We start from the raw sequence: 17,076 nt of genomic DNA on the forward strand, positions 1-17,076 counted from the left end.
CCATATAATCAAATCAAAAAATCAGATATTAGGCTGTGACAATGGGACTGAATCTTGGAAACTGGAAGGTCGAGTCTCAGGACATCCTGGAAAGTTCAGCACACAAGCAAGCCCCATGCAGCTGTGTGATGACACGGCCCCACACATCCAGGTGCACAGCCAAGGCGTCCCGTGCCACCTTCCTGGTAGAAACTGGCTTTTCAACTTTCTCACCCATGACAGGAAAGCGGTTTCAGACATCGGGCTCACCCCTCTCCTAAGCCACATCCTTTTCTCATTCCCAGCTGAGGAGCTGAGCCTGAGACACTGAGGTTCCCAGCTGCCTCCATGATTTGCCAGCACCCAGCTTCAGTTTCACATCCTCCCAATGGTCAGAGCCAGGAGGGCATGCCTCACTGACCACGAGGGCATGTCACATCCCGCCTGGCTAAGCCATGTCGCAGACAGGCTCCTGGCTAAGCACTTGGCCAACACCCCAATATTCAATGCTGACACCCCACAAAGGCATAAGTAGCCTAATTTTGCAGATGATGAAAATAGGACTCAAACTAAATTGTGTACAGTTGTAGGGTTTATTGAGGGCAGAAATCTTCTCCACAGCAGGTCTCTGGCAACCAGAGCCCCTCCCTGCACTCCTGTGCCCCTGTCACTGTACCCACAGAACCCCCAAGAGGCCTCCATGGATCACTGGGCTTGTACAATTTTTATCTGGGTATATATATATTACCAAATTACCTCCACCCTAAAAATATTGTTCCAGGTTTCCTGTTACTATATGGAAACACTGATGTACATCAGCCTGTGTTCATTTTGTATACTATCCATATAATGGGTGGGTTGTTTTGGGGGATTTTTTGGCAACCTGAAACCCAAAATATTTTTCATGTTTAAAACTGAAATCCATGTGTCTGGACAGGACATTTTTAAAAATAAATATTTCATGGGTATTTGCCAACAGAATCTTATGGTTGGTCATTTTGTAAATGATTTAACCCATCATTTCATGTGAATAAATTTAGATTTGACTATCCATAGGTAGCATAAGGTGAAAAACCTCTCAAATTTGAACCCACACTCTGGGATGGGAGACCTCAAGCAAATTAACCTGTCTGAGCTTCAGTTTTCTCATTTGTAAGAAGGGGATGTATTATCTGTGTTCCAGGATCGTGGAGGAGATCAGAGGAGGTCATCTACCAAAAGGCCCCCACCAGCCTCACAAAATATCATTACTCTCATCATTTCATTCTTAGGTTGACTTAAACAGGGAATACAAATATATTTACATATTCTTATTAGATTCTTAAAAACTGATAATTTATTCAAATCCAAATCATATAGAGATGATAAAATTATCTACTGTGCATAAAACCGTTAGGAAAGAATGACTCAATAACTATCACCTGACATTTTATTTAACATGATATAGTGCGATAGTCTCGGCACAAAGTGACCTTAACTGCTTCCAAATTCCTTCCTCATTTTTCCTGTAACAAATCATGTGGTTGAAGAAAGACCTTCACCAGGGTCACGCAACTTGGAGGAGCTTCTTGGGGGAAGTGCACGAGCATCTCTGGGCTGTGGAGGAAAGCCTCCGGAACCGGCTTAATGGGGTTTTTTCTCAACAGGATCTGTCCTGTCTCCCTTTTCATGTGTCAGGTCCTCAGTAGCTGGGACCCCCTTTTCTCCGTCTGTCGTATCCCACCCCCAACACCTGACCAACTCAAATCATCACATACATTTTTAAACAGGTAGTGGATATCCAACACTGTGTCAGGGCATGGAGAAAATGGAAAAGAAACCGAAATTGTGGTCCTGGTGCTGAGACACAGGTAATCTCATCAAGCAATTTGGGCAGAGGCTGAGTTACCTGGATATTATTGCTGGTATCTGGATTTCGTAATGTAAGTTCCAGAAAGCCTGGTAACTTTTAGAAGAGTATATGGTATAGCAAGGACAGTGAATCCGTTCATTCATACATAAATAACAGATGCATGCATTTATTAACTCCCAATGTGTGCAGGCTGTGGAAATGCAACAGTAAGCCTGATCTTCAACCTCAGGGAGAGCCACATCTTTTGGGTAAGGTCAGTATATAAAAATGCAAGGCCGGCCAGGCGCGGTGGCTCACGCCTGTAATGCCAGCACTTTGGGAGGCCGAGGCAGGCGGAACACAAGGTCAAGAGATCAAGACCATCCTGGCTAACATGGTGAAACCCCATCTCTACTAAAAATACAAAAATTAACTGGGCATGGTGGTGGGCGCCTTTAGTCCCAGCTACTCGGGAGGCTGAGGCAGGAGAATAGCTTGAACCCGGGAGGCAGAGGTTGCAGTGAGCCGAGATCACACCACTGCACTCCAGCCTGGTGACACAGCAGAACTCCATCTCAAAAAAAAAAAAAAAAGCAAGGCCACAGTGTGTGATCAGTGCCACAGAGGACTAGCCAGGACACAGCAGGATGAAAAGGAGAGCAGGGTCGAGTCTCCTGGCTGTGAAGTGCTGGGAAGGTGGGACGGAAAGGACCTTAGGGACAAGATGGTCCTTGGCTGTGCCTCCCGGGATGAATGCTAGTCTGGTGGAACATTCAGACACCAGAGTGGGAAGTCTGAGGACGTGGCAGCATGGTGTGCCCAGAGAGAACAGGGCAAGGGGATAGGGGAGAGCTGGGGGAGACAGGAGGGGCTGCCAAATTCCATAGCTGGAGGAGAAGCTGGAGACGTAGCCAGAGATCAAACCAAGGAAGCCCTGGTACACCATGCCAGAGTGTGCACGTGATTCAGAAGGAAACAAGGACCCATCCGATGGTTCTGAACAGGGAGGGATACAGCAGTCAGACTTGCATTTTTAAAAGATCACTCTGCCAGCGGCATGAAGGATGGACTCAGTGGATGAGAGTCTGCAGGAAAGGACACCAGACGGGAGAGTGTCTCTGCGGTCAGGATGAGAAATGATGAGGCCCAAAGCAGGGCAGTGGCGGTGGGAAGGGAAGGGGAGACCGTTCTCAGGAGATGTTCATTCCGGCAATTCTGAGCTGACTCCTGTTGAGGAGGTATCAGCAAGTAGTGAAAGGCAAAGAAGGGTATCACTTGCTCCAGCTACGACTAGGAATTTCTTCCTAGTACCCCTAGTGAGTGTAAGAACCTCCCTTCACCTGTGAAGTCCCTCCTGATGGTTGGTTCTGGCAGGCTCCATCACTTAGGAGCTGGGAAACCCCGGACAGGTCACTTTACCTCCAAGTGCCCCTTCCCCATCTGTAAGATGCAGATAACTAGTACCTACCTCACAGGGGTCACGAGCAATAGTGAGTAAGTATCTGCGAAGTGCTTTAGTGAGGCCTGGCAGGGCAAGCACTTGATAAATGCTGGCTGTTTTATGCCTGGCTCAGTCTCGCTTCTGGTGGCTTGTCCTGCAGAGCTTGCTGGACCTTGCCTGGAAAAATACTTGAAATTCTGAAATATGGCTTTTGTCACATATGCAACATCTACCCAATGGAAGTGACCACCAGCCAGAAACCAAGCAACTAACACACCTCAGTCCCCAGCAGCTCACCATCACAGGTTCCCATGTACACACATGCGCACCACCCAAGACGCTCTCCCACAACCCCATCGCAACGGCCTCTGCCCTCAAGTATACAACTTTGGAGGGTTATTTGAAAGGAGAGCTAATAATATGCTTTTTTAAATAAGACATCACATGTACATTTTTAAGATGGGAAGTCTCTGTTTTTGTTGAGAACAACAAAGGAAAATATGGCATGGAAGATCTGTGAAGGAGATGTGATGTTTGTTCAAAGATATTGAGGCTCTTTCTTGGTTTCTTGAGTTTCTTTTTCATGGAAGAAGTTTTTAACTGACATGAAGTTCTGGTTATGAAGGAAATTCCAGAAGACAACACACCTTCTCTCCTTACTCCTGAAGGAAGAGGTTAGATTTAGACACAACTGTGTGTATTTTAAATAAAATGACGTTGTTCTTACTTAAATTCCAACTTCTTATAATATTAGAGTTGGTCTTCAATTAGTTAGTTGTGTTGAGAGAGTGATTTGGACCATATACATTACCCTCATATATTCAAAAACGAAGGCCCAAATTTACCTATGGTGACAGAAATCATAGCGGTGGTGGGTGATGACAGAGGGGCAGAGAGGGGGAACTGTAATGGCACAAAGGAGGTTTTGGGGGCAGTGGACATGTTCTGCATCTTGACACAGATGTGGGTCGTGCACTTGTCAAAACCGAAAGAACTGCATGTCTAAGATCTTTGCATTTCACTATCTGTAAATTATCCTTCAATTTTAAAAAAGAAAGGGAGAGAGCAAGCAAGCAGATTTCCAAAGTTAAACATGAGAGGCTGATCTATTCACTTACATCATCTACTCTGAAAAACCCAATAAGATGGGAGTAAGGAGATAATACAAACATAAACCCATGAAGACAAAGAGACCCAGAGAGTAGACACTGAGGACAAGAGAGTTGATCCAAGTTTTGAAGGTGAGAAGTGGACGGAGGGGTGGAACTGTCAGAGCAGAGAAAGCTCCAACCCCAACACTGGCAGAAAGCACCATCCACCAGAAGCTGGATGCTCACCCTCAGAACCTGGGAGCTGCAGGCCTTGCTCAGGCCAGAGACTGGAGAGGGGGCCCTCACCTACTTAGGGTCAGCTCTTCCCCTCTGAGTACAAGTCACCTCCCCAGAACCAGACACCTGGCAATGGTAAAACCCACAAGCTCCGTCCCCTCAGCCTTAGTGAGTCACTCCAGCCCCCAGCCTCCTCTCCCTCCTTTATACCTCAAGCCTTCTAGCAAAATTTCCCTGACTCTCAAAGGCTTTCAGGGAAGACTGAAATAATCCATCTTCAAGCTGTTCTGCTTTCAAGTGTACAAGCAACCCTGGGCCAAGACACTGAAAAACCGAACACACTGGAAGGAGAGGAAGAGGGAATACAGAGAGAATTGCTGGCTCTAGAAACTACTCTGTCCTTTTGACCTGGAGCCCAAGGAAGGCCAGTTACCAGGACCTTTGCAGGCAGGTCCCAACGCACTTCTAGCCAACACAGGGGCCTTGACGCTGCAGAATGTGCACTAGGTCAGGGAGTCTCACACAGTCAGGTGTGGACATACTGTACTCCGCCTCAAATCAGCCTTCTTAGAATTCTACTCTCCTGTGGTTTAGCTTCTGTGTTCCATCTTGCACTTAACCAAGTCTCCTTGACATCTTAGTCTGGAAGCGTCTACCAGCTGTGGTGTCTGCATTAAAGTGCAGAGCGGCCGGGTGCGGTGGCTCACGCCTGTAATCCCAGTACTTTGGGAGGCCGACACGGGCAGATCACGAGGTCAAGTGATTGAGACCGTCCTGGCTAACATGGTGAAAACCCATCTCTACTAAAAATACAAAAACTATCCGGGCATGGTGGCATGCGCCTATAGTCCCAGCTACTCAGGAGGCTGAGACAGGAGAATCGCTTGAACCCAGGAGGCAGAGGTTGCAGTGAGCCGAGATCGTGCCACTGCACTCCGTCCTGGCAACAGAGTGAGACTACATCTCAAAAAAAAAAAAAAAAAAAAAAAAAAAACAAAGTGCAGGGTGGCTTTGACAGGACTGGGGACTGGAATTAGACACCAAGCGGGTTCACAGAGCTATAAGGAGACCCTGTCACTTCAGACCTTGTCTCAGGCCCCACTCACAGCCCCAACTCAGCCCTCTACCGGTAATAGTTCTCTGCTGTCAGCCACACCCAGCTAAGCCAGGAAGAGAGCCCACAGAGGCACAGTTCTGCACCAGCAGACTGGTTTTTATTCTGTCTGCTGCCTTAAAGTGAGATTTCTTAATTTTTAAAATAACCTAGAAACAAATGCAGGGTTTTGTACATGACCCAAAGAGTTACTGGCATTGCCTAATCATGTGTCAGAACATTCAGGCTTTGGAAGGCAAGCGGGACATCCCCTCTGCAAAGTAATTCCTGTGTCCCTGCCCCTGCCTGGGAGTCACCCTTTGACCCCAAAGCTCTGGGCACTGCTTCCAGGCTCACACATGCACAAGCTAAAGGACAGCTTCCAAGCCCCTCCACCAAGCAGAAGAGAGTCTCCCTGCAATTGGTTTGGGAAGGAATTTTTTAAGCACCTCACCTGGGCCAAACGGAGGAGGTTGCCTATCAGTTGTTGTGGTAGGAAGCTTTTAACAAAGGAGCTATAGAAACCAGCTCAGCACCTTTCAACTTTCAACCCTCAGCTTTAAGGAATCCTCGACAAATAAACAGAAGCATTTTCCAAAGCATTGACACATTATTGGTCTTCTTTTTAGAAATGGCCCATCATCAAATAGAGTGGTATAAAAGAAAAAGAAGGAAATAAGACTATAGAGGTAAAACTGACTAAAGTTAGGTATTGGCTTTGAAATAATTAAGCATTTACTTTTAAAATAAAATTCTAGGCTGGGAGCGGTGGCTCACGCCCGTAATCCCAGCACTTTGGGAGGCCAAGACAGGTGGATCACCTGAGGTAAGGAGACCAACCTGGTCAATGTGGCGAAACCCCGTCTCTACTAAAAACACAAAAATTAGCCGGGCGTGGTGGTGCACGCCTGTAATCCCAGCTACTCGGGAGGCTGAGACAGGAGAATCGCTTGAACCTGGGAGGCAGAGGTTGCGGTGAGCTGAGATTGTGCCACTGCACTCCAACCTGGGTGACAGAGTGAGACTCTGCCTCAAAAAAATAATAAAAATAAAAATAAAATTTTAGGCGGTAGCAATTGCATGATCGCTTTTGAGCACTAGCACAACACGCCACCCCATGTACAAGCTGATGGTTTTGACTTTCAGCTATCAGACGCCAAGGCTGACTTACAGGGGAACAAAGCTACCGCACACGGTCCTTAATAAATGACTGACACTGACTCGGCTTCATCAGTTCTCAGGCCCAGACAGACTCTGCTGCCACCTGGTGGCTGAGGGTAGGCAAAGGCGGACAAGTGCAGAGCCACTCCTCCTGACCTGCAGCCTGGACTTCTCTGGGTAATGAGGATGTGCTGAAATGGCGGGAAAGGTGTCATACCAGAGGAGGAGCTGCTAGGCAAGACGTAAAGATGAACGGCTGCGCATTAATCGGCTGGTGCCTGGCAGGTATCTAGAATATTCAAACTACAAAACCGGCCTTTGCAAGATTTTTCTTCCCAGAGATTGTATTTCCTTGGACAACCTGTGTATCCATTCATTCTACCAACCCACTCCACCCCATCCCACTTGAAGCAAGTTACACAGCCAGAGAATAGTGAAAGGGACGGCTTTATTCTTACAGCAAGGACATTTAAATTGCCAGCTGTTGTTAATGAGCCCATGAGTCCTAACTGGGGAAAATTCCAACCAGAAGAAAGGGGACACGTCAAGGAAACATGTGACAGGTAATGTGCTCAGGGCTAGATGAATCCAAGGGCAAGACACCTCAGGAAATAAAATGTGAAGAGAAGGGTTCTTGGAAAATGAAAAATGGGTCCTTCCCTGGGTCCAAGAACACTGCTGGGCGGTGTGGCTGGAGCTGGCAGGTGGAGGGGGAGAACTGGCGGCAGCCAGACACCCCTGCCTTGTAGGAAGAGGCCTGGCTCCACTGCGCAGTGCTCATAGGGGACAACCTCCCATTCAGTGTCTAAACGTTCTCCCTGCGCGATGGGATTAATCGTATTTCTTTGTAAAATAGCAGTGTAGCAGAAATTATTCCCCAAAACAGAGTATGTTTAGGCAGCACCAAGCTAGGTCACCTTAACAAAGCCACAGAGAAATTCTGGAAGGTCAGTGTTATCATCCCCACTTAACAGAGCCAGAAACTGAGACCTGGAGAGGCCGAGCAGCTTACCCAAGGTCACACACCTCCAAGCTAGCGACAACGCCTTTGTTCTTCCAACCCCGGGCTGCCTATGTCAGAGCTGAGCTCTCTCCTTCCACTCATGCTTGCCTAAAGCACACAGAAAGACAAATAATTCCAATGTATGCAAAAGTGCACCATTTGCCTTTTCCAATTTGTATAATTTTAAATGTCACCACAAGTTCACTTCTAGGTCACTTTTACAACAAGCAACTTTGTTCAAGGCAAGTGGGGAAAAAAAATTTCTGCCTTCATTTGTACCGTTGTACAATCCACTGTTCAGTTTTCTACTCAGTTTTCCAGGGAACAGTTCAAACAGAAACAAATGACAATCTAGGACACTTATCTTGCCTATTGTGACTAACCACCACAGCATTTGAGGTTTTTTGTTTTTTTTTTCCAGCTGGTAAAAAAAAGCCCTCACAGGAGGCTCAGGACCGCCTCCGGGCATACGCGGAGCCACGCAGCAGAAAAGAACTGTCAGCCGCATGAAAATGCCAGTGCAGCAGTGACCCGAGTCAGATCCACAAAACAAACTAACTTTCAACACAGGTTTTCATCTCATTTCCTCAACTCCATTTGAAACACATATGCACTCAGGACTGCTGACCAATTATTCCAGATCTCAGGCTACACCACTTTACACATCTAGATGACTCATTTCAACTAAAGAAACTCCTAGAGAGTGTATTCAATCTACACAGATCCATTAAAACATTGCTATGAGATGAGCTTCAACAATCTGTAAAGTTTTTCTTTAACACTCAAATACAATCTTAGGCCAGGCGCAGTGGCTCATGCCTGTAATCCCAGCACTTTGGGAGGTCGAGGCAGGCGGATCACCTGAAGTCAGGAGTTTGAGACCAGCCTGGCCAACATAGTGAAACTCCGCCTCTACTAAAAATACAAAAATTAGCTGGTCATGGTTGCACGCGCCTGTAGTCCCAGCTACTCAGGAGGCTGAGGCAGAAGAATTGCTTGAACCTGGGAGGCGGAGGTTACAGTGAGCCAAGATTGTGCCACTGAACTCCAGCCTGGACAACATAGTGAGAATCTATCTCAAAACAAAACAAACAAACAAAAAACAAATACAATTTTAAAGTCTTTCACTCATCCCAGAAACATCCATGCTGGCCTATGAAGTGCCAGCCACTGTTCTATACATTGGAGACATTCTAATAGCAGAAGGCAGAACAGAAAAGAATTTTTTTAAAAGTAAAACAGTTAGACAGATGAGTTTTGCAAGGGCAAGCATTTGCTATTTTGTATAGGATAAGCAGAGAAGGCCTCTTTGATGGCATTTGAACAGAGACATCTGACAGAAAGGGAGAAAACCATGCAAATAAATGGAGAAAAGTCATTGCAAGCAGAGGGAAGAGCAAGTGCAAAGGCCCTGGGGCATGTGTATGTTTACCAGCTGGCCCTGGGTCATGCATGTATTTGGTGTGCACCACGAAGAGGACCAAGGCCAGGGTTCTTTCTCTGAGTAAGGGGTTTGAGCTGAGGCATGACAGGATCTGACTCACGTTCTAGAGGAATCGCTGTGATGGCTGGGTAGAGCATTGCAGTGGGGCAGAAATGACAACAGGAAGAACTGTAGTGGGGTAGGAGTGACAGCAAGAAGCCCAGTTAGAAGGAAGGTGACTGCAATAGTCCAGGTAAGAATGGTGGTGCCTTGGACCCAGTGGTAGTAGTGAAAAAGGTGAGAGAAGCCTGGGCCCTGGATGTACTCTGAACGTGGAGCAGACAACTGGCTGATGGCCTGGTTGTGGGGTTAAAGAAAAAAGAGATCTATCTCCAAGGTTTCTGACCTGAACAAATGGAGGACCAGAGGTCATGTCCTTCAGTGGAGAAGACTGAGCATGGTCCAGCCTCAGGGAGAAAGCACAGAGGCTCAGCTGGGGTGTGTTAGCATCTGAGGCATCTATCAGCTACCTCACCAGGGATGGGGAGCACCCAGCGGGGACTCCAGCAGGGAGCTGCGCTGTGGACCGAGATCCAGAGTCTACAGCATTTAGTTGTTATTTAAAGCTGGGAGCACGCATGAGGTCATCTAGGGAGAAGATATAATTAGAGAAGTCAGAGGACTGAGCCCTGGGGCTTCCACATTGCAAAGGTTAAGGGATGAGGAAGAACCAGCAAACGACATGGGGAGGAGTGACCAGTGAAGCTAAGCGAAGCAAGTGTGGGCAAGAAGAGTGTCGGTTGATTCTGTTGTGTCCAAAGCTGCTGAGAGGTGAAGCAATTCTAAGACAGAGAATCCTATTCCTGTAACAACAGGAAACTTTGGTGACCTTGCAAGAGCTGTCTCAGCAGAGAGCTGGACGGAAGCCCTCATGGAGGAAAGAGGGTGTGGAGAACTCGGTTCAGGAATTCGGCTGTGACGGGAAGATGGGGTGACTCTTGTGGTAGGGTTCGATGGGAGAGCTGTCCCTACGCTGGTGGGGTGCAGAACTTGATGGTGTGGAAGAGGGAGGACAAGGCTGAAGTGTGCTCGTTGGTGTTCCGGAGGAGGGGGGCCCGGGCACGAGGGAGGACAGACAGCACTACTCGCTCGCCTACCCACGCAGGAAGGCAGGCGGGGGGCATGGCCGGGAGCAGGAGCATATTGTCTAGGATGGCCCAAAGTGAGGACAGCAGCTGGGAGGGAGAGGAGGGGTCTCAGGGTTGAGGGCCTAAAGGAACCCGGAGAGCGAGGGGAACTGCAGGGTCGCGTGAGGACCTGACTGCGGCTTAGCAGCCATGACTGAGAATGTGGCCAGTCAGCACTCGCCCTTCACCCTAGGAAGACAGTGCAGCGGTTGGGGTGCGGCTGGAGAAGGTGGAGCATGGCAGGGTTAGGCAGGGCAGCAAGGGTCTAGGCTGAGATTGAATGAGAAGGTGCAGAGGATCTGAAGTTGGGGGTGTGACAGTGAGAAGACAGCAGGATCAATGAAGTGTACTTCAGGTGGGGGGTTGAAGAGCCTTGGAGGGGGCACCAGAGGCAGAGAAATGGAAAGACAGGAGAGAACGGTCAGAGAACAGGAGGTGGATATTGAGATGGCGTTGTGGACTAGGGTGCAGTTATTAATGACTACGGCAAAGGTGTGCCTCTAGGAGTAGGTGGCTGAGGCAGAGACGACAAGAAGGCTGCAGTGAGTTCTTCAATGACCTAAGAGGCCCTGGGGTGCAGGAAGGCTATTCTACGTCTATCCTGAACTACGAGAGACAGCGGCAGTGAGCCAGGCGCTATAATCGTGAGGTAATAAGGGACAGGGGCACAGGGCCTGCAGGTGTCTGCAACAAGGTTGGGGGATGGTGATAATGTGTAGTCCGATGGCATAAGGCTCAAGGTCACAGGACAGAGGGAGGGGGAAGGGGCACTGATCAGGAAATTAAATGAGGTGGTTGTGCTTTGCTCAACAGAATTAACACTGAGTGGATTGAAGATGACAGCTCCCAGTCTTACCGCTCTCATTCCCCACCAAGTCAGAGATGGAGGGGAGGAAGCCCTTGCCACTCTCCATCCTGGGGACTTGCCTTAGTCCTGTGAAGGAGTCGCAGCCTTAAGAGTGCTCTGGTGGCTGCTTTGATTGACCAGATTTGATAGATCACAAGAACACCATTATGGACGACAGTTTTTTCCCTATGTATTGGATGTAATAGAAATGAAGTTAAAACCAAAAACTTGAGTCTCTAAGGCAGCATCCCCAAAACAGTCTGCCCTCACTTATTTCGAAAGTCACATGACTTCATCTGGGACCTGAAATGGATTTTCTCCATCTTAAAATCTCACGGCCTGCGCATGACGTTACTTACTGAACACTAAGCTGAAGTGGCAGCAGCACGGAACGGAGGAGGGTCACTGCTCCCTAACAAAGCACGTGGTCGAGCAGCACAACACACATCCTGCATGTTTAAGTCATGACAACTATATGACCCTCTCGCTGACTGATGATCAAAAAACGAGCCTCCAAAGGCCATTATCAAAACTCTTATGCTCATATTCTAGCCCCAAATGCACACCTGGGGACGGCGAAAGTGGTCTCAGGTCTGATTCTTTGAATACATATGTCTCCTTTGATGGAAAGAAATGACGAATTCCGTGCCTTCCTCTTCCACTCCTATAAATGCTAGAAGTGCAGAGTGAAAGGTACAGAGTGGCCACGAGATGCGTGCTGTGGCTCCACGTGAGACATGGGTTCTTTCCAGGGCTGCAGACAGCAAGGCCCACTGTCTTGATGGTGCAGTTCAAACTATTAACCTCGGACCAATTAAGTCAATTTTCCACTTCAATTACCTTTGCTACTCTGAGCAATTATGAGAGTTTCTGAAAGTACAATACGGTGAAACTGCCCAGAACCAATAATCAGAGCCCTTCTCCCAACACACACGCATGCATACATGTACACACGTGTACATGCACAGTGAGAAAAAGATGACAAGATTGCTGGACAACTTCTGTAGTGGGCAGAGGGGTCCGAGTACAGATCCTTGGACATTCAGGCCTTGGACACTTCAGACCTTGTCTCAGGCCCCACTCACAGCCCCAACTCAGCCCTTTGCCGGTAATAGTTCTCTGCTGTCAGCCACACTCAGCTAAGCCAAGAAGAGAGCCCACAGAGGCACAGTTCTGCACCAGCAGACTGGTTTTTATTCTGTCTGCTGCCTTAAAGTGAGATTTCTTATTTTTTAAAATAACCTAGAAACAAATGCAGGGTTTTGTACACGACCCAAAGAGTTACTGGCATTGCCTAATCATGTGTCAGAACATTCAGGCTTCAGAAGGCAAGCGGGACATCCCCTCTGCAAAGTAATTCCTGTGTCCCTGCCCCTGCCTGGGAGTCACCCTTTGACCCCAAAGCTCTGGGCACTGCTTCCAGGCTCACATATGCACAAGCTAAAGGACATGCATGCCCCGACATGCATTAGCAGAAATGGGGAAGCTCCCGCTCTTCACTCTTGTCCCCAGCAATCAGCAGCAGGTTTCCAAAGGGGCTCAGGCCAGGCCAGTTCTCTGGGTGTCCAAATAGGCAGGAACATCACCATCTCTCCTGCCTGTGTCTGGGACAAGCAGAAAAAGAAGGAAAAGAAAACCCGTTGGCTGTGGCAAAGAAGTTCCTCAAAGTCACATGAAACCTGGCCCAACCTGTGGGACCAGGGCCCATGTGTTCCTTTGGCAAAGGCAAGTTCTCTTCACCTGAGAAGCAGAAAAATGCATGTTAAGGGGCACCAGCAACGCAGATGGGGAACTGTCTCTTGGCCGTGGTTGACCACCTTTCTACCATGTTTCTCCCTTTGTTTTCAAAGAGTGGCAGAAAGTAGGATTTGAAGCCAGAAGAGACCTGCTCTTTGACTTATCAGATTGTAGGCCTTGGGCAAGTGGCTTCATCTCTGAGGGTGAGGGTTCCTTGCTCTAAAATAAAGTTGTTGCTGCTGCACTCACTCTCACAAGAAGCACCCAAAGACACGTAATGAGCGCTCGCTTCCTCTAGGCTCTGTCCATAAGTGCCTTGCAGGCAATGTCCCACTTGATCACAAAACTCTACGAAGTGGCCCTTATTATCTCCTCCATCTCACAGATGGGGAAACCAGGACTCCTCAGAGCTCGATCACAGTCTACTGTGTGGATCAAATGAGATAATATAAAATACATACAGTGTCTGGCACATGGCGGTGATTTAAAAAAAAAGAGACTTCTCAACCGTATTTAAGAGAGTGATCACGCTTTGAAATGCACAAAATGACAAAGCTTTAAAATGCGTACCTATATGTTTAAATAACAGATGTGCAAAAAGAAAAAAATAAAGGTCTGAAGGTATGCTCACCAAGCTACGCAAAGGAGTGACTTTGCAAGAACAGGATTTTTACTTTAACCTTCAGAATTTTGTTGTTGTTGTTTGTTTTGAGACGAGGTCTGGCTCTAGAGCCCAGGCTGGAGTGCAGTGGTGTGATCTCGGCTCACTGCCTCCTGGGTTAAAGTCACCCTCCCTCCTCAGCCTCCTAGGTAGCTAGGGCTACAGGCATGCACTACCATGCCCAGCTAATTTTTGTAGAGATGGGGTTTCACCATGTTGCCCAGGCTGGACTCCAACTCATGAGCTCAAGTGATCACTGACCTCAGCCTCCCAAAGTGCTGGGATTACAGGTGTAAGCCACCACGCCCAGACCAGAATTGGTTGTTTTAACAAGCAAATGTGACTTAAAACACATGAAAAATATCAGAAACACTAAAAAAAAAATACACAGGAAAAATAACCTAGAGAGAAATATGTCAAAATGTTCATGGCAATTGCCTGATGAATTTTTTCGGCTTCTTTTGATTTCTATACAGGTTTTGGTTTTGTTTTTACTAATTCATTTTTTTATGAGACAGGGTCTCACTATGTTGCCCAGGCTGGTGTCTAACTCCTAGGCTCAAGCAATCCCCCCACCTCAGCCTCCCGAGTAGCTGAGACTATAGGCAGACATCACACCTGGCTTGCTTTTAGTCATTCTTAACACAAACACAGTCTCCTTATGAAATTGTGGCATACGTCTTTTGTGTTTTAAGAAGGCCTTCTCTACCCCAAGGTCACAAATATAATCCATTTTTCCTTCTAATAAACTCATCATCTTGTTTTTCATGTTTGTTATTTAATCCTTCTGAAATTTTTGTGAATGGTATGAAGTAGGGCCCTTAACTGTTTTTTTAAATACCTGGCCATGTACTAAATTATCTTTTTTTTCCTCATAATTACAAATACTACCTTTATTAGCTATTGTTTCCATGTAAATTTTATGTTTCTATATTCTATTGCATTCATCATTTTATCTAGTTCTGTACCATTACCAACTTGTTTTGATCACTGAATATATTTTGACATTTGGTAGGCAACCACCCATTCTTCTAGCCTACCTTTTGTTTTTCCAAGTTGATCTTGGCTATTCTTGCATATTTTTCTTCCAAATGAATTTAAAACCAATTTGTCAAGTTCCATGATAAATCCTTTGGGATTTTGATTGAGATTGCATTTACTTATGGATTAGGTAGGTATCTTCCATCTATAAACATGTAATCTATCTCTATTTAGGTCTTTTATACTCATCTAATAACACTATTTTATAGCTTTTATGAACAATACATTTTAGGTTCAGCACTGAAGTCTCTTAGTTCAAAAAACTTAATTCTCTGGCAATCATATTGTCTACAAATGAATGTTTTGCCTACTACTTTCCAGTATCTGAGAATCATTATTTTCCCTACAGCACTGGCTACAGTAAGACTTGCAGAAATACACTGAATAGTACTGGCAATAGTGTTCATTCTTGTCTAATTCATATTTTTTGTGCTGGAGTGCAGTGGTGCAATCACAGCTCACTGTAGCCTTGACCTCCTGACCCAAGGAATCCTCCCACCTCCACCTCCCAAGTAACTGGAACTACAGGCGCAAGTTACCACACCTGGCTAATTTTTCGTTTTTGTTTTTTTGTAGAGATGGGGTTTCATCCTCTTGCCCAGGCTGGTATCGAACTCCTGAGCTCAAGCAATCTGCCCGCCTCAGCCTCACAAAGTGCTGAGATTACAGGCCTAAGCCACCGCACCCAGCCGCAGCCTCTTATTCATATCTAACAGATTTGCTGAAACACTTCTCCATTAAGTAGGTTTCCTACGAGCAACCTTCATCAAGTTAAGGGTATTTCTTTCCCTTGCTAACTTTTAGATATGCATGAGCAAGAATATCATCAAATGCCTTTTGGCACCTATTGAGATAAACATAATTTTTTTCTCCTTTATAGATTTTGAAAATTATATATTGAATCAATCTTCCATTCCTGGTAAAAGTCCTTTATAGTCACAATATATTTGTATTTAGTGTAAATACAACAGAAATGTATTTTCTCACATAGTTCTGGAGGCTACAAGTCTGAAATCCAGATGTCAGCAGGGCCCTGCTCGCTCTGCAGGCTTTAGGAAACAATCCTTCTTTGTCTCTTTCTAGTGGTTGCTGTCTATAGGTTTATTTCTGATTTTTATTCCTCGTTTATAAGTGAAAATAGCCTATATGTACCTTTTATAAGAAAAACACACACCAAAAAAGTACTATATATACATATTTTTACATTATCTACTTAAAAATGCACAGGCAAAGATATGCTTAATTTTATATTTTAAAAAAGTCTGGTATGCAAATTGAATGTGTGCAAAGCGAACAAATGGAATATGTTTTAACCTCTACCTACTGAATTCCCTATTTGGGTTACTGCTGCCATCATTAATCCGGCCACTCAACTCCAGCAAGAATCACTGAAGTCTCCATTCCTCCCTCCCCACACTATCCCCCCACTAACCCCCCCCCCCGCCCACTATCCCCGTCCCCACACCAGGTCCCAAACATTCTAAGGTCATTCTACCTCAGGTCTCCACTGGGAGGCTGCAGTATGGAATGGGGGAAGTCAGAATTTTAAGATAGACTTGGTTCCAATTCCATTGCACATTACTGCATTCTCTTGAGCAAATAACTTTACCTCTCTGGGCCCCAGTGTCTTCATCTATAAATATACATGCTACCATTGAAGAACTGTGGTAAATGTCAAATGAGATAACAGATGTAAATTAACTACCACATCATATTTGCCACGGAATGCATGATCAAATGGTAACACCAAGAACCTCCCCACTCCTCTTCTTCCCCTCTGTCCCTGCCCTGAGCCAGGCCTTCCAAACGTCACCTGCTCAATGATGTCTTCTAGTCTTTCTGCCATCTGGACATTGCTGACAAAGCTCACTTGCTAAAATACAAATGGAATCAAATATCTGTTTAAACCATGCTGCTGGCTCCCATCTACCTACCAGACACAGTTCCAACTCCTTAGCATGACTTGTAAGGCCTACCTCAACCTACCTTTCTGGCCTTATCTTCCTCTACTCTGTTCCATGTACTTTGCCCTCCTGTACAGATGCTCCTCAACTTACAATGGGGTTAGTCCCAATAAACTCATCGTTGGTTGAAAATAAAAGTGAAAAATGCATTTAATACACCTAACCTACCAAACACGGAAACATGGCAGCTTAACTTAATCTACCTTACATATGCTCAGAACATTTACATTAGACTACAGTTGGGCAAAATCATCTATCACAAAGCCTATTTTATTGTAAAGTATTAAATATTTCATGTAATGTATTGAATACTGCACTGAAAGTGGAAAACATAATGGCTGTATGGGTACTCAGTGTACAGTTTCTACTGAATGCCTATT

General features: G+C 46.1%; 1 protein-coding gene across 6 annotated transcripts in view; it reads right to left on the reverse strand.

The window, feature by feature from the left end:
• The window catches only part of C11H2orf76 (chromosome 11 C2orf76 homolog), a 91,203-nt gene that overhangs the window by 19,158 nt on the left and 54,969 nt on the right, over positions 1 to 17,076 (reverse strand). For 2 of the 6 annotated variants that reach the window (XM_023185179.2, XM_023185181.3), the window contains one exon: positions 6,675 to 7,944. The exons of 3 other annotated variants lie outside the window; for them this stretch is intronic. In XM_023185179.2, the coding sequence (XP_023040947.1) occupies positions 7,910 to 7,944 (35 nt within the window). In that variant the 3' untranslated portion in view covers positions 6,675 to 7,909. Of the gene's footprint in view, positions 1 to 6,674; positions 7,945 to 12,475; positions 12,898 to 17,076 lie in introns of those variants that run through there. One more of the 6 variants, XM_023185177.3, reaches the window with a different exon arrangement.

Source organism: Piliocolobus tephrosceles, chromosome 11 (genome assembly GCF_002776525.5).
Source record: "Piliocolobus tephrosceles isolate RC106 chromosome 11, ASM277652v3, whole genome shotgun sequence".
Taxonomy (NCBI): domain Eukaryota; kingdom Metazoa; phylum Chordata; class Mammalia; order Primates; family Cercopithecidae; genus Piliocolobus; species Piliocolobus tephrosceles.